Here is a 21,917-nt window from a genome sequence, read left to right as displayed (position 1 = left end):
TGCTTCTTTCACTTAGACGACAGTACCATCATCAGGTATGTCCTAATTTATCCTGCACAACTAAATATATATACACAGAGACATATACAGATACATGTATACACATGTATATGCATATCTCTATATCTGCACATATATACATGTGTATATACACATGCATATACATGTATGTGCATTTTATACATATTTCAGCATATATATGCGTATATACACATACACATATTTCTGCATATATACATGTGTATATACACATATGTGTATATTATACATATTTCTGCATGTATATACATGTGTATATACACATGCATATACATGTATGTGTATTTTATACATATTTCTGCATATATACATGTGTATACATATACATGTATGTGTATATTATACATATTTATATGTACATATGTGTGTGCATATATATATTATAACTGGTAAAGCTATAGATAGATGGATGGATAGGTGGATAGATGGATAGATAGATAGATAGATAGATAGATAGATAGATAGATAGATAGATAGATAGATGTGTTACAATAGTGTTTGGTACTGTTTGGGAGCATACTCCAGTATGTAGGAGTAACATTAGAATAGGAGAATGGCATATGAGTCTAGTTTCCTAGAAAAGAGTTGCTGCTACCCCAGAGCTGTGAGGATGGACGGTGGGTCAGTCCTCTCCTAGCTGGAAGCAGCAAGGGGTTAAGCCGTCCTGGTTTACTCTCAGTCAGACATTTATCTGATCCTTCCTCGTGTTCTCCCCTGCCCACCCCTCTGTAAATGTCAACCACTTCCTGATGATTTCACACCTTTCTGTTCTTTGTGAAGAAACCTGGGTGTTAATGGTACAGCCCTGGGTACCGTTGTATGCTCCTGCTGTCTGCTAGTTAACGGAGGGATGCCTGCGGGAAATCGAGTAGGAGAAGGTGAAGAATTGAGACTAGGAAACAGGCTAAAAGCCACCTTTAAAGCAACCATTTGATTTATTAGCAACTTTTACGCGTTGCATTGTAAAAACATTATTTTTTTTTAAAGCCGTGTGTTGAAAGGAGGTTAGCAGAGGAGAAAGCTGACTGTTTAAAAAACTAATCAAAGACTAATAATCAGGGAGGAAAGAAGGAAGCAAAGAAGGAAGGAAGGAAGGAAGGAAGGAAGGAAGGAAGGAAGGAAGGAAGGAAGGAAGGGAGAGAGACAGGCAAGCGATCCCTACTTCATTCTACAAGTGTGTTGACAAGAATCCAGCAATGGAAACATGGTCAGTTGATCAGGTCTGCAAATGGTTGATGGAGAAAAACTTAAGCGAGCTAGTTCCCAGGTTTCAAGGTAAGTTGTTTTTACACTTTGAGTGGATTTTATTTGAGCCATGCAGTTGGGCGGGTGCACTCTGTTGTGAAGGCTGACTCTTGCCTAGGGTCTGTCTGTTTGTGGATGAGGGGTGTTTTGATGGGGAACTTCATCTCTTTCCCACAGTCTGGAGCAGTTTCCAGTTTACCTAGCATCCTCTGAAGAGAATGCTATCGCCAGATGATTGCAAACTCTTGGAAGTTACCTTCGATACAGACTTTGTGTGTTTCTTTTGTCTTATACAATCACTTGTGTCTTATACAGTATGAGATGTGCTAATGTTAAGTAGCAACTAGGAGGTATTATCAAAACAGCTTCCCCAAAAGACTTCTATTTCTGTTGGCTGTTAAAATTGTCTTGGGGGAAGGGTATTAATGTGCAAACAAACGAAGTTTTTATTGGTACTTGCGTTCTGGTGATTTCTTAGCAGCAGGCATCAGTTTGGAACTGTGCCGTATCAGAGCCCTGACAGACAACGCAGTGAGTACCATCTCAAGCTTAGATGATCCTTTTAATACCAGAAGTTTTATCTTCTTTCTGTGCCCGTGTTCTCCTGGAAAGTTATATGAAAGTTAATTTTCTTTTTTCCCAGAGGAAGAAGTCAGTGGGGCTGCACTCCTGGCCCTTAATGATCGGATGCTACAGCAACTGGTGAAGAAAATTGGACACCAGGCTGTTCTGATGGACTTCATTAAGAAATACAAGCAGAGCAATCTAGAGAGGAAGCCCACGGGAGGCTCCGCAGAGACACCCCTGCTGACCCAGGCACAAGCGGCCCCTGAGTGAGTACAGCAGAATCGGGCTTGGTTTTTGTTCCCTGTTGGTGCATGGCTGTTGCCTGTGGCAAAGAATCAAAGCTTTTAAAACCGTGAGCAGTTTCCAGCAGGACGGTACGCACAGGGTTTCTAATATTTGACCAGCTCGTATGAAGAATTGAGTCAGAGTTTGTTGGGTTTTTTTTTTTTTCCTTTCCATTATTCTTTAAAAAACGACTGTGGTTGTTAAGGCGATACTGCCAGGCATGAAGTTCCAATGCTACGTGGTCTGGAGCCCACAGTAGAAACTCGTGGGTTAAATGTAGAAAGGTGAGCTGCTGTAACTGGGCTACGACAAGGGCCTGTAGCTTCTCCCTTGCCATGTCCCAAATTACTTTTCATTTGTGTGTGTGTTTATTTTCCTAGGTCTCTCTGTGGTAACTAATTTACACTTTTCTCAAGGCCTTCACAATAGAATTTTCTAACCCTTTTGCCATAACTGAGTTTCATAATTCTTTGAAAACTAACCATAAAATAAAGAACGCTGTGACAAAAACACAGAGAAATCATGTAGAAAATTCACAGTGTCAGACAGAAGCTCTAGAGTTGGAGGGTGGCTGCATTTGTTGGTTTGTTTTTAATCTTTGGACTCTGTAAGGGTCAAGGTTCTCTGTAATGGTAACAAGGTTCATCAATTAAAATGTTTTACAAATCTACGCCTCAAGATCCTTTCAGGCACCCTGATTTAATGTTTCCACACCTGAGATGGGGCAAGACTTTTAAGGTTAAATATTTGCAATTAACCAATCATCATTCATTTAAAAAAAAGTGATATTGGATGGAATTATTTTATTTTTTTTCCTTTTCTGAAATTAGGCCTGTAATTATAAATATTTCTCTCTCTTTTGATAATCGGTATAACGTTAGAGAGACTTGGCTTAAGTAATTTGATTTCTATTTGGAGTATTTGGATTATTTGATAGCCATGAAGGGTGATTCTTAAGTTGAGCTAAAGACGTGGACATGGTTAACTTGTAATTCCAGTAGTTGAAAGGTTGAGGCAGAAGAATTGCTATGAGTTTGAGGCTGGTCTAAGGTACAGAAATAAATGTCATCTTTAAAAAATAATAATAATAACAAAAGTTATAAAGGAAGTCAGAGCAGAAATTCTTCCAAGTGATTTATTTATTTGAAGGATTTCTTCCTTTATGACCCCAGTTGCAGCAGGGTATTGGGTCTGTGACATTTGTGTGAAGTTCCCACTGTAACCTTTTAATCCTCTCAGGCAAAGGGGAGGGATGAACTTCAAAGGGACTGCAATGTCACTTCCCAGAACATTTGGGTGAGGAGAACTTTTGAGCTGGAAGTCCCTCCCCAGTTGACTGGAATCTTGATCTTGCCTTGGGCACAGCTCAGAAAAAAAAAAAATTGGCAGCCCATAAATCCACTTTTCTGCTCTGTGGCACACTGGAAGTCGTTGGACTGCCAAGAGCTTAGGACTTCATTCTTGGTTTTATTGGCTGACTTGGATTCATTCCGTTCCATGTTTGGAAGTCTTGTGTCTTCATCTGCATATCGAGAAAATCAGTGCATTCTGAACTGCTTGAATTCACACCATGAACCTCCACAATCTTGGGACAATCTGCCCTCCCTTGACTATACCAACACAGTCCTCTGTCAGTTATTCAATTTTCTTAACCAGGTTATGACAACTAGTTTCAATTGCAGCCATGGCTAGGCATTCCGGTAGCCCAGAGATTCATGAATGTTAGGTTTCTTGTTCTAGCTAGCATATTTGACTTTAAGGGTTAGTGTAGTCTTGTTTTTGGGTGAAAGCATTCTGGTATGAAATCACGGATTATTTATTAATTATATTTGCTAAAGATATTGTCACTTGAAAATTATGTTGTCAGTTGAGGATGATAATAGTCAGACATGAGTACATACCATTGAATGAAATGTGTAGAAAATGTTTAATAAAGACAGGATATTTAATGTAATCCTACAGTTATATAAATAAACACACAATTTCAGGTCCCTGTTACATTTGCTACTAATCTAACCTTAGGCATATATTTGACTTTTTACTATTTTTAGTTTGACCATGTACAACTCTAAGATGAAATATAGAATAAATTATTCTTTTGGCCCATTCTTAAGAGTCTATAATAGAGTTAGATCAGAGAGATAAAATGGGTTTTAACTTAAATAAAACCCCGTTCAGTGGTTGTCTGATATACTATTATTGCAAGGAAACACCCATCTCAGTACTGCACAGATAAGAGGAATGTATAGCTTGCAGTTGCTTTTTGACGGTGTTTTTATTGGATCTGGTGCAGAGGTACACATCCTGACACTATTATTATGTAGCCTATGGCCGTGAGAAAGCTGCCTTCCACTCTGAACTCCTGGGTTTCCTGAGGTGAAAGTGATAGGGGGTGGATGAAGAGCTTTTCTGGTAATAAAAAATAAAAAATAAATAAATAAAAAACTTTCCCTTGAAAACAGGAGGGAGTGGAGGACAGATGACATGGTCAAGCACTTGTCTTCACTGGAAGACTGTTAACTGAGAATCACAGACTCTGCCTCACCAAAGAAAGTTTCATCTCAACACCATTCAGAAATATGCCAGAGAGTATGTCAGAATGAGAGCTGAGGGGATGGCTCAGTTGTGAAGAGTGAAGTCATGAGTTCATTACACAGCACCCACACGAGAGGGCAGGTGTAGTCACAAGCCTTGTACTAGGAGATGGAGAAAGGCAGACACTTGGGGCCCACTGTCCAGCCAACCTAGAAAAATCATCAAGCCCCAAATCATAATAAGACAAGGTGGATAGTTCACAAGGAATGACATCTGAGGTTGACTTACACACCTACACACACACACACACACAAACACACACACACACACACACACCCTCTGCCAGACAGATGAAAGCAGTAAGGTGAACTGGCATCGGCCTACTCCATAGAGGAACATTGTGTGAGGTGAGGCACAGGGTCGTCTTTGCAATGTTCTTGGTCATGAGTGTCACGTGAGTTTGGATAGGATGAAGATGGGCTGAAGCTTCCCTTCCCAGCATCATGAGAACAGTGGTTATTGCTCCCATTTAACATCCCATGACCATTACACGGTTCTTCCACTTTGCTCCAGGCACGAACAAAACCCCAGTCCTGCCAGCCACAGCGACCAGACATCTTTGTATCCAGCCATCCCTGACAATAGACTCGTTGACCAAAGAGTATTGAAGCAGAGGTGAGACACCAACTTTATAATATTTTAAAGTCAAGTAATGTTGCCTCTATTTTTATGAGACTTCGTGTGCTTAAATACATTGTAATTTAAAACTTTCTCGTGGTCCTGAAAGGTAAACTTTTACCAGGTGATGGAGATGCTGGGTGAAATATCAATGTTGAATTGACAAAGAAGTTTTGATGATGTTAAACATTTTTTTCTAGTGTTTATTCTTAGGTGGGGAAAAGTATATCCATCCATCATGATCTAACCAAAGTAATCTGGAGACCATGTCCTGTAGAGCTTGAATTGAGTACAAGATTTGGTTTTGGCTTCCATTTTATGGGCAGCTTTAACTTAACTATTCCAGAAAGAGAAACTGGTTTTGCTAAGCAGTTCTTCAAGCATCCTACCCTGGACCTGACACTGTGATACTTCGGTGTCTGGATTCCATTGCATCATAGGGGGGAAAAACAAACTATGGATCAGGAGAACCACGTGTAGGAATTCAATGCTCAGACAAAACTGTAGAGGGATCGCAGGTAGCAAGTACCTCAGCCTCTTTCTCTAGCCTTTTACAGTCACCCAGCCCAGGTGGTCCATGCATCCACCATGCATGGGAAGAGTCCTTGAAGAGTGAAATACTTCAGGTGTGGAGGAAATATTCAAAGCAACCAATCAGACTGTGTGTGTGTGTGTGTGTGTGTGTGTGTGTGTGCCTGTGTGTGTGTGTGTATGCCTGTGTGTGTGTGTGTGTGTGTGTGTGCCTGTGTATGTGTGTGTGTGCCTGTGTATGTGCCTGTGTGTGTGTATGCCTGTGTGTATGTGTGTGTGCCTGTGTGTGTCTTTATGTATCTGTGTGTCTGTATATGTGTATGTGTGTTTGTGTCTATCTGTCTCTGTGTGTATGTTTGTATGTGTATGTCTATGTGCATATGTGTGTGTCTCTGTGTGTGTCTTGTGTGTCTATGTTTGTATATGTGTGTCTCTGTATGAATCTGTGTGCCTGAGTTGTGTATGTGTCTCTATGTGTGTGTTTGCATGAGTGAGTGAGTCTGTGTGTGTGTGTGCGTGTTTGTGTGTGTTTGTGTGTGTGTGTGTGTGTGTGTGTGTTTACAAACCCTTTATCATCTGATTTAGTTTTCTTGGTACAAAGAGATACTGCTTTCTCTTTTTTATAAATGAGTAAAACCGAGAGTTTGAGAAGTCAAGGGTTTTAAAGATAGTTTTCCGATAGTTTTTAAATAGTCTCTGTGTTACAGCCCAGCTGCCTTTATCCCACAACTCTTGTGGGGATGGTGAACTAGGAGATGGAAGAGAGAGCTTCCATCTTCCACCCCCAGCTTGGTGGCACAGGTTTGAAACAGCAGCTCCCTGGGAGGCTGAAGCAGGAAGATCACTAGGTCCAGGTCACCCTGCACAACCGAGTAAATATCTCAAAATAAAACCTAAAACAAAGTCTGCAGATACAGCTTGGAAAGGGAAAAGGGAGATAAAGCCTAGGGAGAAATCAGTTCCCTGGGTGTTCCTGGTGCAAACGGCGGTCCAGAAAAGGCAAAGCCATTTCCAAGGCAGCTTCAATCCCGCCTTTCTGCCCACGGTGCTGGTTGATTCCTAAAGCTTTCCTTTGCTGGGACTCCATGACCGAACGAACTGTGAGGTTCCCGCTGTCCTTCCCTATATGAAGCTGCTGGTGTTGCTACTGTCACTGTTGCAATGTGAGGAGAGACATGGAGTAAGAACTAGAACATCTACCTTCTCACCATCTCCAATGCTCTGCTGGAAAACAGGAATGTTGACCCTCATATTTGCCATCCTCCATCACACCTGCCAAGTGGAAGGAGTGAAGACAAGGCTGCTTCAGAAGTTAAAAGAACAGCAAGGCTTCGAAACCAGAATATCTATGCCCGCAACCTTTGTCTGTGGGCTTGTGTATTAGATCGCCTATTGCCTCTCTCAAGAAAAGAACCTCAAATTTTATGTGTGTGTGTGGTGTATGTATATACATACATACACATGCATACATGCGTGTACATGAACACACACAAACACGTGTGTGTGTGTGTGTGTGTGTGTGTGTGTGTATTCAAGTACATTTGGATGTAAGAAGCCCCATGAAAACTAAAGACAAAACAGGCTTATTATAAGGAAAACAACCAACAAAATCTGAGGCAGAATTCTTAAATTCCCCGAGTTCTGAGGCTCTGGTTCTAGAACTTTCCTCCTATTCTGCACCCCTGCTTGTCTCCTTCCTTTGTTTTTCCTTAGGAGGACACACTGTTCTGCCAGTTATAGATGCTCTGCCCCCTCTGTACTGCCTCACCCAGCAGACTCCAAAGAAATTCTCTCTGAAAAGTAGGTTAGACCTCCAGTGCCAACTGACCCAGTTATTCAATATTGTTTCGTTCATGTATCTGGGGAAGGGAAACGGAACAGGTCCTGCATGGTCCAATGCTTTCTTCTAGGCAATTGACTCTGTGAGACGAGATAAGACCACTGAGGTCCTATAGACTCGGGTAGGAGAGAAGATGCCTTCTCCTCATGCTTCAGCTCAGACAGTGATGACACCAGCCAAACATGAAAAATAAAATAATTAAAGGCATCCTCTGTCCTTTCCTTCTGTCCTTCTGCTATCCTAGATGCTTGCTAGTTATGTGTCAAGGGCCTCTTATATTCCCTTTGTGTTAGTCTGTGTGGTCCTCTCACCTGCCTACCTGACTAAAACCTGCCCATGCTTTAAGACAATGGTTCTCAATCTTCCTCCTGCTTCGACCCTTTGATACAGTTGCTCATGTTGTGATGACCCCCAACCATAAAGTTATTTTCATTGCTACTTCATAACTGCAGTTTTGCTACAGTTATGGACCATAATGTAAACATCTACGTTTTTCCATGATCTTAGGTGACCCCTGTGAAAGGGTCATTGGACAACCCCAAGGAGTCTTGGCCCACAGGTTAAGAACTGCTGGTTTAAAACTGTTTAGCCACCGTCCAGTGACATCCAGACCATCTAGGTTCAGTCTTTCTATACGCAGTACCTTCTCTGTAATTTCTTTTTTTTTTTAAGATTTATTTATTTATTATATGTGAGTACACTGTAACTGTCTTCAGACACTCCAGAAGAGGGCATCAGATCTGTTACAGATGGTTGTGAGCCACCATGTTGTTGCTGGGAATTGAACTCAGGACCTCTGGAAGAGCAGTCAGTGCTCTTAACCACTGAGCCCTTCTCTGTAATTCTTGTCCTGCTTATAAAAGTAGACAATGACCTTGGTTTATTAAAGTCTGTATTCCCTCCTCAGACTATAAAAACCACAGTGACAGTGACCACACCCTTTTATTTTATAAAGAGAATTTATCTTAGCCTCTGGCATCTTAAAATCCAGTCAGACTTTGAAGATTGATCTGATGAATGTGGACCAAAGAAAAGTTCTTGGAAGACATGATATATATTTGAATAGCAATAATTTTGTTTTTAGACCTTTTGAAGCATTCAATACCAAATATGCCTGTCTTTCCAAACAACTTCTGGGTTTATTTCCCATTGACTTATAACAGGCAATAAATTCAAAAGGTATTTGCACACTGGACTTTCATGAAGCCAACTGTTTTCAAGAGGTAGGAACGGTCTACAGAGCAAATGCTGATTTGAGGGCTCAGTTCCCTTCCGTTTGCCTCCCCAAAATTATTTCTGCAACTACCTGGAATGTAACACCACCTGGCATCCGTGAGTTCTCAGTGGCAGTGGTGTCATAGCTAAGCACCTGGTGCTTACCACTAGATCCCACAGAGGCACCTGAGAATCTTGGATTCCCTGGGTCTTCCCTTGCGGTTTCCATGGAGACTATCTGCCCATGAAAGGGATGATCTTAAAGTGCTTCAGACTCTCCTGACTTTGGCTCTGGGAAAGTCTGTGGTTGGAGTTAAATCAGATAGATATCCCAGGAGGTGGAACACCACGGCAATCTGGTGCAGCAGAGTTCTCATGGGTGACAGGTGGTTGATTCTGTGCTTGTTACTGAATGGTTTAAATACCTTTCTAGATGCAAGGACCATTAGAAGACATTGGTGTCATGTGCTAGTGATGTGCTAGAAATGGTTTCTTCTGCAGTGGAATTCTTTCTTTTTTAAATCTACCCCAACTGTTGATTTCTCTTTCAGTGCCCAATAAGTCAGGAGATTGGATAAACCAAGGTTTCTTACATGTTGCTTTAAAGACTACTTGAACTTTAAAGACATGGGCAAAAGCTCTGCTTCTGTCCTGGGGCATAATTACAAGTTAGTCATGGTTTCATGCATATTTAGGGGTTATTTTAATGTCTTTTCTCGTGGTCTGGCTACTGCTGTGTGATCGAATAGAATAATCCTCTGTCTCTACTCTGCCAAGCAAATATCAACATTTCTGATAGATTAGTTATAGTCATTATCATGTGGGTATTTCAGACAAGAGACAGCAGCACAGCTGTATAACATCTGTATGTGCATTCTACTACAGAATGTAATAAGGGAAGGGTCCATAAAGCATGCCAGCCTGGTTAGAGATTTTAGTACAGGTTCAGATCAGATGTGCAGTTGGTCTTCTCAGCAATGCTGGTGAGTATAATCAGAGCCTCACAGATGCTATATGAGCACTACCACTGTGCTACATCTCAGTCTGTGATTAGCATTCTCAGCTCCTATATGCTTCTGTCCTTGGCTCTGTTCGCCAAGAATCATGGGAGGTAAGTCCCAGAGACTAGTCATGCCCGTGTAGTGCCAACAAATGTTCACTATTTAAGGGAACAAGCACTTTATGCACTTTCTGTGGTTTCTTTTTCATTGGGTCAAATCTGTGTGACCAGATTAGAAAATTGAAAAGGCTTGCAGGAGACCCTTGTGGTTAGAGGGCAGGTCTTGAGGCCCTGTGCCATACCTCATGGTTCACACACAGCTCTGCAAGATAGATGAGCTAAGAGAAGGGTAAATGTTATATGAGCATGTTAACCCTGAGATGGCAGGATTAGTAGGCTGGAGACTAGGGACAAGCAAATAATTAAGAGCTTAGTTATTAGAGTTGTGGAGCCTGGCCTTGTCATTTATCAACTGAGTAAGATGTTCTCCCAGAATAAATGGGCCTGTACTCATCTATAAAATGAATAGAATGGTAAATGCTGTGTTATATGAAAAGTTCTTAGGACCTGGCATGCAGTTGGCAGTCAAGAGATTCACGTGTCATTTATATTATCTAGCGAGCAGTGGGTCTAATGAGATTCTAGTCTCCGCTCTCACGGGTTGTGGTCCCAGATGGAAGAGAAAAGTTTCACCAGGAAGCATGGGCAGCCAGGCCTCCTGGGACTCAGGATCTAAGACAGAAAGGGCATCTTACACTGGAAGGTCTGAGAGCTGTGGCAGAAAACAGGACAAGGAATCCTATGGGCCAATGAGAGGAAGAAAGAAGCTTCTAGACCTCATAGCCAGGCCTTGATATCATTACAAGGGCATCAGAGAGCACACAGGTGGTACGCTGCCATATTGAGCTACTGAATTGCAGATCAGTGCAACAACAAGATCTCTGAGTGGATCCACAGGTGGCTCTCCTACCTAAAGGTCTTTGTTTGAGACCTATTACCAGGAAGTAGGGCTACTGGTGCATGGTGAGAAACTTCCACTGTGAAATCATAACTATGAGGGAACCTGTAGATAAAAAATACATTTACCTTATAAACCTATAATTCTTTGTGTAATATCTGCTTATTTCCATAAAATAGAAAATGACTGCTGACCTAAGTCAGGATTAAACCGTCAGTCATCGCTCCAGTATACCAATGTTTCTGAGTGCTTGTTGCATTCCAGGTATTGTCGGAAGCACAGAAGAAACAGCAGGAAGTGACGTCTGCTTCATTGACCTCATATCCTGCTGGGCTACATAGTGAGTTATAGGCTAACTGGTGCTACACAGAGAGACCCTGCACCAACTCCATCTCAAAACTAAGAGTAAACAAATTGACATATAAACAACTGGTAGCTAATTCAGGCCAATGTGAATAACTGTAGCCCGGAGCACAGATCCAGGTTATTCTGAGTGGCATGCCCGCCGCCGCCGCTGCAGAAGTTGTTATGGAAATTTTAATAATGGAACAAATTAAAACAGCTAGGTGGACTACACAGAGCCAGATAATCTCATCTGTAGGTTTTAGATGTCGTAACTGTCTTGTCTTAAAGGCTGTTGGAAACTAGTGTGGTCTGTTAAGTTTAATAATGCATTCCAAAGGCTTCACTTACTAGTCACACTGAGGTTAAGGCAGACGGAGAAGTTTGTAACAATTGACCATGAAGGAGACTTATCTAAGAAATGTTGACTCCTGGTCTGCAGTATTTCAGTCTCACCTCATAATTATGAAGCGTAGTCAGTTTGAAAGTCCTTGGGGTTTTCAACAGGCGTGAGGGCTTTTCAGAAAAATGAAATTTCAGATCGGAGCAGCCTGTGGGATCTGGTCATTCCGCTCAGTCCCTGATAAGCAGGAACCTTGTCTCCCTTGCCTTCTGGGCGGCAGCGATAGTGCTGCCTCTGGTGGTGGTGACACTTCCTGTCACTGGCATTCTGATAGACTACTAGTCAGTGGCTCCCTTGCAGTGTGTGGGCTGTTCTAATACGATGGAAACGTGCTTTTGGAAAGATGCGAATTTTGTGTATTTAGCCACAAGTTTCTAGAAGATTTTCTATTTGTAATGGCAGGGGTTTGGTTTTGTTTATCTGTTTGTTTGTTTGTTTGTTTTTGTTTGTTTTGAGACAGGGCCTCATGCAGCCCAGGCTGGCCTCAAGTTTGCTCTGCAGGAAAAGATGCCCTTGATCCTTCTACCTTTGTCTCCCATGTGCTAGGTTTACAGGCTTGCAAAACCATGCCCAGATTTTACATCATTTCATGTTTAGCATTTCTCTCCTTCACACACTCCTGAATCTTTCTGGAACATTGCTATCACAATCCGTTCCACACAATGAGGGCAGAATGTTACTGCAGCCTCTGCCACAAAGACTTGGCTTCAGACCTGGTGGGTCCCCTGGACACAGGGAAAAATGACGTAAGATATATAAAATGGATTTACTTTCATTCTTGCTTTCCTACAGCAATATTTATAGAAAGATTGGGACAACACACACACACATACACACACACACACACACACACACACACACACACACACACACACACACACACATACGATTTAGCTTAGCTATGAGTCCCTGAGAAATGAACTGGGAAGTCACAAAATTCTTACTTTTTAGACTCTTGTTACAACTTCTTACAACCCAGGGGCCTGACCTTCTGTGATGGGGGCTTTCTCAGATCTCAGGGTGATATTCCTTGTGGACCTAGAAAAGAAAAGAACGGTTTTTAAAATCCTGATTTGCAAGGAGTTCTGTTATTGTATAACAGAATTATACAATAAAGAAATCAAGGTAGAAAAGATATCAAGGCCACAGGGTTGGTTCTAGAGCTAGGCAGGGTTGTTAATTGAGCTATGAAAGCACACAGTAGGACTACCAGAGTGGAGATGAGTATCTACCTAAGGAGAGAGGCTTACACTAAACTCAGAAGTGGGAATGGGAGTTAAGGCTAAATAGATAAATTAGCATCTCTTTCCTTCGCCCTGGAGTGAGGCATTCCAGATTTCTTTTTGTAAGGTTCATACCTTGCTATTTTAAAAGCAGCTCTCTGTTAGTAGATACTTGAAGTTATACAATCAAAGCCCGGATGAATGTGGGAGCAAAAACCACCACCGTGAGAAGTAGATGATGCAAGAGATACAGTGTGGGAAGATTTCATGACAGCTGAAGATGAGGAATAAAGGTGAAAGATGTCCAGGCTCGACTTTCTAAGAGGAAAGCATCCGGTAAATGGAACCAGAAAATCAGACATTGTGTTAGCCACAGCAGTTATCATAGGCCCAGTAGCTTGTGCAGCACACATTTATATTCTGATTTTAGAGTCTCAGATGTAAGGTCAGAGTGGTGACCAGTCCATTCTCTGATCAGAAGCAATTCATGCCCTACGAATGGCCATTGTGTTGGTTTTGTGTCAACTTGTCACAGCTATAGCCATGTGGGAGAAGAGAGCCTCAGTAGAGGAAATGCCTCCAGAAGATCAGGCTGTAAGTAGACAGGCCTGGAGAACATTTTTTTTAATTAGTGACTGATGTTAGAGAGCCTAGCCCATTTTGGATAATGTTCCCTTTGGCTGGTGGATTTGGAGTCTATCATAAAGCAGGCCGAGCAAGCCATGAGAAGCAAGCCAGTCAGCAGCACCCTCGATGGCCTCTGCAGCACCCCCTGCCTCCAGATTCCTGCCCTGTGCGAGTTCTTGACCTGGCTTCCCTCCATAGACCCTGATACTGTATACGGCAGCCAAATAAAACCCTTTGCTCCCCAAGTTGCTTTTGGTTATAGAGTTTCATTAGAGCAATGGAAACCTTAACTAGGAGATCCCCCTTCTCTTTTCTTCCTCACATGACCCTGAGACAGAAGATGCACTTCTGTTTTCTCTTCATAAGAGAATTATAAATCTCACTCAACCTCCTGGACCTCATCTAGCTCAAGATTCTTGTGCAGAGCCTGACTCCCTAAACACAGTCATATCACATAAAGGTTAGGGGTTCAATATATGGAATCTGGGGAGAAGATGAATCGATGATCAAAAAGCCCATATTAATGTAGGCTTTATTCTAAGACTAGAGTCTAGTTCTTTTAAGATGATAAATTATTTCAGATGTAGCGGTCCCTGGTTCTGGAAAGACTCAGTGAAACAGTATTCGGCAAAACCAGAACCGGGAACTGGGAAGGGGTGGGAGGGAGGACAGGGGAAGAGAAGGGGGCTTACGGGACTTTCGGGGAGTGGGGGGGGGCTAGAAAAGGGGAAATCATTTGAAATGTAAATAAATTATATCGAATAAAAAAAATTAAAAAAAAACCACAAATCTATCAGTTTGTCATCCTCTTGGGAACATTAAAGGTTTAAATTTAAAAAAAAATTATTTCAGATGTATGGAAAGAGAGGTAAATCATGTAAAACTGTTGACAGTATGAGGTAAAACATAGAGTATTGGGGGATGGACAAATGCTCAGCAGTTAACAGCACTCACTGCTTTTCCAGAGAACCCACGTTAAGTCCCCAATTCCTCCAATGAGTAGTTTGCAACTTGTAATTCCAGCTCCAGAGAATTGGAAACCTCTTGTGCGTCCACACACATGGGCGTGGATACACACATACACATAAGTAAAAATAAATCTTCAGAAAAGGAGACTTGGTAACAGGAGCATTCTCAAAACAAAGAATTGAGAGGCGTGAACAAGGCATGCTGTTGCCCGGAGGCACTGCGTGGAGTCTAAGTGGGGAGTTGGATGCAAATTTTTTCCATTCACTTTTCTTATTATTTTAAGTGATGTGTCTGTCCCACATGAAGAAAGAATCCCTGTCCTGCTGTAATAGCTAGGTCTTCAGCTCTCTAGAGATACTCGGCGTTTTCTGTGAAGGTTTTCCCTAACAGGCTAATGCTCCACTGAGCCTCTTCTTCACTGAAATAGCATTATTACCCTACTTGAACCCCAGTAAACTATAGGTAGTCTGCTTTTCGGGAAGAGCTGAATGATTTTCCTTTTTTCTTTTTTTTTAATATGTGTACAAAAGGAACTTTATTCAGTCATAAAAGTAAAATATCATTAGCAGGAAAAATGGGTGACAATAGGTATTACTACATTAAGTGAATTAAGTAGACTCAGAGAGACAAATACCACATGTTTTCTACCATAGGTAGATTAGGATTTCATATAGATAGGTAAAACTGTGATGCATAGATGCCATAGAAGTAAAAGAGAAATTGCCTAGATATATGAAGGAATTAATGAGAGAGATGGAAGAGAAAGGGGGATGGGAGAAACATGGCTAAAGAATACAGTACGATGTTCCATAAATACATAGGAATTAAAAATAAGTACATTAAATACATAAATGAACAAAAGGGTGCCGATGGTGGCAGCTTGGACCTGCATTCTTCCTACATATACTTCATATGATATTCATAGACTTCATATACTTCCTACATATACTTCATATGATATTCAGTATACCACATATACTTAATATATGATATCAGAGTTCCTACTAATCTTATATGGTATGTAAAATATCATTTACATAATATTTTTATATCATACCTTACAGTTTTGATAATTACTATACTTGTATTGAATTTATTTATTTATTTATTCATTCATTTATTTATTTATTTTGGTTTTTTATGTTGTATCACCTACATGCAGATTAATGGTGTTCACATCTTACAACATTGTCATTATGCATATTATATAGAAAATTGCTAGCTCAATGATTTCCAAAATGTCTTTGAGAAATTACAAGATACTTCAGGATAAAAGGATATGTGGACATTTTAAATCATAAGGTATTTCAATATATACATTCAGCTATCCAAACAGATAATGTATCTATTGACCTACAAAAAAATAAGCCACCACAGGATGCTCATGATTTGTGATGGTTCAAGAGTCCTTTGCACATTTTATGATGGGAGAAGGTAACTATCATTCAGTAGAAACTATTCTAAACATTTCACATTTTAATTTAATCTGGGGTAGCCATACCTGGGGTGTCACTGCCTTGGTGTTGGAAGCTGGAGCAGTGAAGCACAAGATGAAGCCTCTGGTTCACTGCAGTGTGCCCTGAGGTTGGTTCACTGCAGTGTGCCCTGAGGTTGGTTCACTGCAGTGCGCCCTGAGGTTGGTTCACTGCAGTGCGCCCTGAGGTTGGTTCACTGCAGTGCGCCCTGAGGTTGGTTCACTGGAGTGCGCCCTGAGGTTGATTCACTGGAGTGCGCCCTGAGGTTGGTTCACTGGAGTGCGCCCTGAGGTTGGTTCACTGCTGTGCGCCCTGAGGTTACGATCCGGTATTCAGCTTCCATGTGAATGTGAGCTTTCTGTTGTTTTTGTTGCTATTGAAGATCACCCTTAGTCTGTGGTGATCTGGTAGGATGCATAAGATTATTTCAATCTTCTTGTATCTGTTGACGTCTGTTTTGTGACTGATTATATGGTCAGTTTTGGAGACAATACCATCAGGCGCTGAGAAGAAGGTATATTCTGTTTTAGGATGAATGTTCTGTAGGTATCTGTTAAATCCATTTGGTTCATAACTTCTATTAGTTTCAGTGTGTCTCTGTTTTGTTTCTGTTTCCATGATCTGTCCATTGAGGAGAGTGGGGTGTTGAAGTCTCCCACTATTATTGTGTGAGGTGCAATGTGTGCTTTGAGCTTTAGTAAAGCTTCTTTTATGAATGTGGGTGCCCTTGCATTTGGAGCATAGATGTTCAGAATTGAGAGTTCTTCTTGGAGGATTTTTCCTTTGATGAGTATAAAGTGTCCTTCCTTACCTTTTTTGATAACTTTTGGTTGAAGGTCAATTTTATTTGGTATGAGAATGGCTACTCCAGCTTGTTTCCTGGGACCATTTTCTTGGAAAATTGTTTTCCAGCCCTTTACTCTGAGGTGTGGAGTGCTGTGGCACAGGATCAACTCCAGGTGCAGACAGAAACCAGAAGGATCCTGTCCCAGGGTGCTCCATGGTCCCTGTGCTCTCAGGTCTTCAGGAGGGTCCCTCGGAGCAGAAGTGGTGGTCTTTCCTGTGATCACTCGTGTGCCAGCACTCCTGGGAGCCCAGCTCTCCCCTGGCGATACTTGGGTATGGAAGACTGTAGTACAGGATCAGCTCCGGGCACAGACAGAAACCAGAAGGATGAGCTGAATGAGTTTTCATTCTTCTTACACTTAGACAAAGTTAGAAAGCCACTGAATCTTTTATAAGAACTCTCATTTCATCATTAAAAAAAAAAGTAATGCAAATTTAAAAGTGTAATGTTTCAGTTTGGCAGGTGAAATTACAAATAAGAACTAGGGATGATGGATAAGTCAATCTGCTTGTTCAATATTTCCACATTGTAAAAACATCTATAGGTATGCCACAATATCACTTTTACCTCATAAATATATACCACAATTATTATTTGTCAGTATCTGAAACAAATATGAAACTGTAGTAATGATACTGTCATTTGTCAAAAATGACTTTATTGTAAATTTTATTATGTACATATTTTTATCACTGTATGAACTGAGTAGTTAGTGAGCAGTATGCTCTCAAACTGAGGTCATATCAACATATTTTAAGTGGCCCTGGGGTTATTTTACACCCAGGATTGAAAGATAAGCTATTGGTGTGGTGATAAGCTCGTCAGAGAGTCCAAACTTAAAAGTCAAAAGAGAAATATTAAGCCAGGAAAAGGCAGGTGGATTTCTGAGTTAGAGGCCAGTCTGTTCTACAGAGTGCATTCCAGTACAGCCAGGGCTACACAGAGAAACCCTGACTCAAAAAAAAAAAAAAAAGAGAGAGAGGAGAGAGAGAGAGAGAGAGAGAGAGAGAGAGATTAGAGTCCTTTTAACCTGGGAGTTCATTCTACTCCTATACCTAGTATAGTGCAACCTGCTGGAGCTATGCTAAACTCTAGCTTGCTAAAAGTACTGAGAATAACTTTAACACCTTTTAAGATGTTACAGATCTTTTTGATACAATGCAAATATAATTTTATAGATGGTAAATAGCTGAGCTGCAGTCATCCACTTCCAACTATGAATATATTTGTTAGGTTTTGAAAGTCCTCGTTCTTGAATAATTGTCATTTTCCCTTGTATTTGTTTGCATTGCTTAGATTATATTCACACCAAAAATGTGCTGTTCAATGGAAAGAAAGGAAAAATTTTATGCCTTTGATTTGCCTAATCTGTCTAGTTGAAACCTGAGGCACTGTTATCTTCAGTGGATCCTGTATGAGTCATGCTGCATTCTGGATTTTTTAAAGAATCATTTATTTATTCTCTGTATATGTATATGTATTTCCTATATGTATATCTATACATATACATATCCTATATCTATACGTGTGTGTGTATATATGTATATATATATACTACAACTGTCTTCAGACACACCAGAGGGCATCGGATCCCATTACAGATACTTGTGAGCCACTTTGTGGTTGCTGGAACTTGAACTCCGAACTTCTGGAATAGCAGTCAGTGCTCTTGAGTGCTGAGCTGTCATCTCTCCAGCACCACATTCTGAATATTTGATAGAATAATATCATGCTTTGTAGTCCCTACCCTAATGAGGACAACGGGACAAGAAACACAGAGAAAAGAATAGGTGCTACAGGAAAAATTGTACTAAGTTCTGTTCGATACCATTGGCATAGTGAAGTTCTCTGCCAATGGAATGAGGTGAGTAAGGGTGACGGAGAGATTAGAAGGCCACTGGGAGTTTGTGACTCGGTTTGTAACTAAAAATGTACTGGAGAAAGCAGTGGGTCCGGAGCTGTACCGAAGTCTTCTATATCACTGCGCTTCTAAGACTGTGGGGTTTTTTGTTCCCCCCCCCCCACAGGGTTTCTCTGTGTAGTCCTGGCTGTCCTGGAACTCACTCTGTAGACCAGGCTGGCCTCGAACTCAGAAATCCGCCTGCCTCTGCCTCCCAAGTGCTGGGATTAAAGGCGTGCGCCACCACCGCCCCAGCTTTAAGACTAGTTCTTAACACTTGTCTGTACACCCTCTGTCCCTGTCTCTGTATCTAAGAGACAATGAGTCTGGCCATGGAAGAATTAAGATCATGGGAAGAGAGAGGGGCAGCTGGCATTGGATACTACTCATACACGTTGGCAGAGTGGGTGAGTGTAATGGGAGAGAAACATACTGAGAAATAATTTGAGCTGAAGTTGAAATTTATGTCTGAGTGTTTCCTGTTGCTATATTGAGTCCAGTATGAAATTTTTGGTATGCTTGGTGTGGCCAGAACATTTTTCTCCTTGGGTACAGAGACTGCCAAAGGGAGGGTATGTGTGGGAGATTACCATAAAAAGAGACAAAAAACCCTCCTGCTGCCCGATTCCCACCTTCTATGCACATGCATTCTGATAAAGCATGGCTTAGGATGCTAACGGAAGCATGGGTTGTGAAAGTGACTCTGAATTTTGTTCGAGTAAGTTCAATCGTGCCTTATTTTAAAATAAGAGAACCTTATTTTAGTGTAGAGACCAGCTTTCCCATACTGAAATAGCCAAGAACCAACCCAATCAGGTGCATCTTGTATTTTGCTACAAATAGCAGCAGAGCAGACAAGTTTTTTTTAAGACTAATGTATCTGGCTTCATTTGCTCTGCAGGATTGCAGTTTATCCTTTCTGTCTGTTAAGTTTTCCGTTTGATTTCTAGATAAGCATCACAACTTGGCTCTTCAAGATATATGGAGTAATATTCTCCAACATTGGGCTTAATTTTAAAACCTACATGATTATGACATTTATTCTCGGATGAGAAGTATTTATATGGTATATTTAGGTGCCAGGAAAGTGGTTTATAGCCTAGATTTTTCAGAACATAGGGAAAAAAATTTATTACATATAGATTTGAAACAGAATTTCACTTTATGTTTTTTATTCCACAGAAGAAATGTAAAACATGTTCTAGCAAGGCATAAAGCATTACAGTGGACTAAATCCTACATCTTACCGGAGTTTCCCTATGACGTCAAGTGCATGTTGGCGGAGCAGAAGCGTCCCGACCACAGCATGCGGATAAGAATCATTGAGTTTCTCCAGGCAGATATGACTAAGTACCTGGAAGGCTCGCTGTGAGTAACAGTGCCAACGCGCCGAGTGGAGGGGGAGCTGTGCTCGGTGAGCAGTAGACTTTGTTAGGAACCAAGTCTCCTTGGTTTATGGGGAACGTATCGAATGGAAGTCCAATGTGTGCAGATTTAGGAGAGGGACTGGGGTTATTCATTATCTTATTTGGTTGAATATTTGCTGCACAGCCCCTGAGCCCATATAAAAAGTGATGCATAGCTGCACAGACTTGTAACTGTTGCTGAGAGGATTAGGCATGTGGGGCCTGGCACTCGCTGGCCAGCCAGCCTTGTCTAACCTGGCCCATGTCCTAATGAGAGACCCTGTCCCAACAAACAAGGTGGGCCACACATGGGAATAATGTTAACTGAAGGCTCCATGTTTGCACACAGAAACACACACACACACACACACATACACACATGGGGAGAGAGAACACACACCAACACATACATAGCACATACATACACACAGGATAGAAAAGGGACACTAGCACATACATACACAGAACACACACTAACACACACCCAGACACACTCATACACACACACACACCACATGCTACCACACATACACCACACACACATACCTATACATACACCCTCCACACACACACGGGGAGAGAGAACATACACTAACACATATCACACACACACACACACACACACACACACACACACGGGAGAGAAAAGGCACACTAACACACACATACACAGAACATACACTAACACACACACACCCACACACATACATATACATACACCCTCCACACACTCATGGGGAGAGAGAACACACACTAACACATACATAACACCACACATACACACACAGGAGGGAAAAGGCACACTAACACATACATACACAGAACACACACTAACACACACACAGACACACTCACACACACATACACATACATATACCCCCCCACACTATAGACATATACACATATAGGAGAGAGAATGCACACTAATGTATACATACAACACACATTAACACACATATACACACAAACATATACACATACACCCTCTATACACACACAGGGAGAACACACACTAACACACAACACATACAGACACATTTACATACATACATACATATATGCACACTCCTTGCACACACATACATACACACACCCCACACATATGCACACACATGCATATACACATTCATAAACATACACACACATGCATACACACATTCATACACATACATACACACACACACACACACACACACACACACACACACACACACACACACACACGGAGAAAGAAAGAGAGAGAGAGACCATAGTAAGAGAAAGCTTAGAAATCTGTGTGTGCTTAGATTTGTCTTAACTGGGGGCTGCTGGACCTGAACCCCATCTTATCTGTTGTGGTGAACAGGTACCCAACCACCCAGCAGTACAACGATGTGGTCAATGCGCTGCTGCAGGCCCACCCTTTCCTGGATGAGGACGGCTGTGGCTTTGTAAGTGACAACGTGGGCCCACCATCCCATTCATCTCAAGCCATTGGAGAGTAGAGCTTTGCATTTTCCACTCTGGCTCTAATATCTTCATTTCCTTAATTCTCCTTTATCTTTAAGATTATAATTATATCATTGATTCCTTTCCTCCCTCCAAACCTTTTCATATGTTCCTTGCACTTTCAGACTCATGACTTCATTTTTATTGTTTTACATGCATATGCATAAATGAATATATACTCCTAAATACAACTGCTCAGTCTGCTCATATACTCCGGTGTATATGTTTTCAGGGCTGTCCACTTGGTATTGAATAACCAACTGCTGCTCTTTTTCCTGGGAAAGATTATTTCTCCCACTCTTAGCTGCTCGTAGTTCTTTATGTAGAATTGAATTTGTGTTTTC

At 41.4% G+C, this 21,917-nt stretch overlaps 1 protein-coding gene across 1 annotated transcript in view; it reads left to right on the top strand.

Annotated features, from left to right (window-relative positions):
• The first annotated feature begins 855 nt into the window (after positions 1 to 855).
• Positions 856 to 21,917, top strand: part of Samd3 (sterile alpha motif domain containing 3) — a 43,419-nt gene continuing 22,357 nt past the window's right edge. Inside the window, exons 1-5 of the mRNA XM_052169867.1 lie at positions 856 to 1,314; positions 1,928 to 2,117; positions 5,245 to 5,346; positions 19,862 to 20,047; positions 21,431 to 21,515. Of these exons, the coding sequence (XP_052025827.1) occupies positions 1,236 to 1,314; positions 1,928 to 2,117; positions 5,245 to 5,346; positions 19,862 to 20,047; positions 21,431 to 21,515 (642 nt within the window). The 5' untranslated portion in view covers positions 856 to 1,235. The remainder of the gene's footprint in view (positions 1,315 to 1,927; positions 2,118 to 5,244; positions 5,347 to 19,861; positions 20,048 to 21,430; positions 21,516 to 21,917) is intronic.

This window comes from Apodemus sylvaticus, chromosome 23 (genome assembly GCF_947179515.1).
Source record: "Apodemus sylvaticus chromosome 23, mApoSyl1.1, whole genome shotgun sequence".
Classification (NCBI taxonomy): domain Eukaryota; kingdom Metazoa; phylum Chordata; class Mammalia; order Rodentia; family Muridae; genus Apodemus; species Apodemus sylvaticus.
This window is presented reverse-complemented; position numbering and strand designations above follow the sequence as displayed.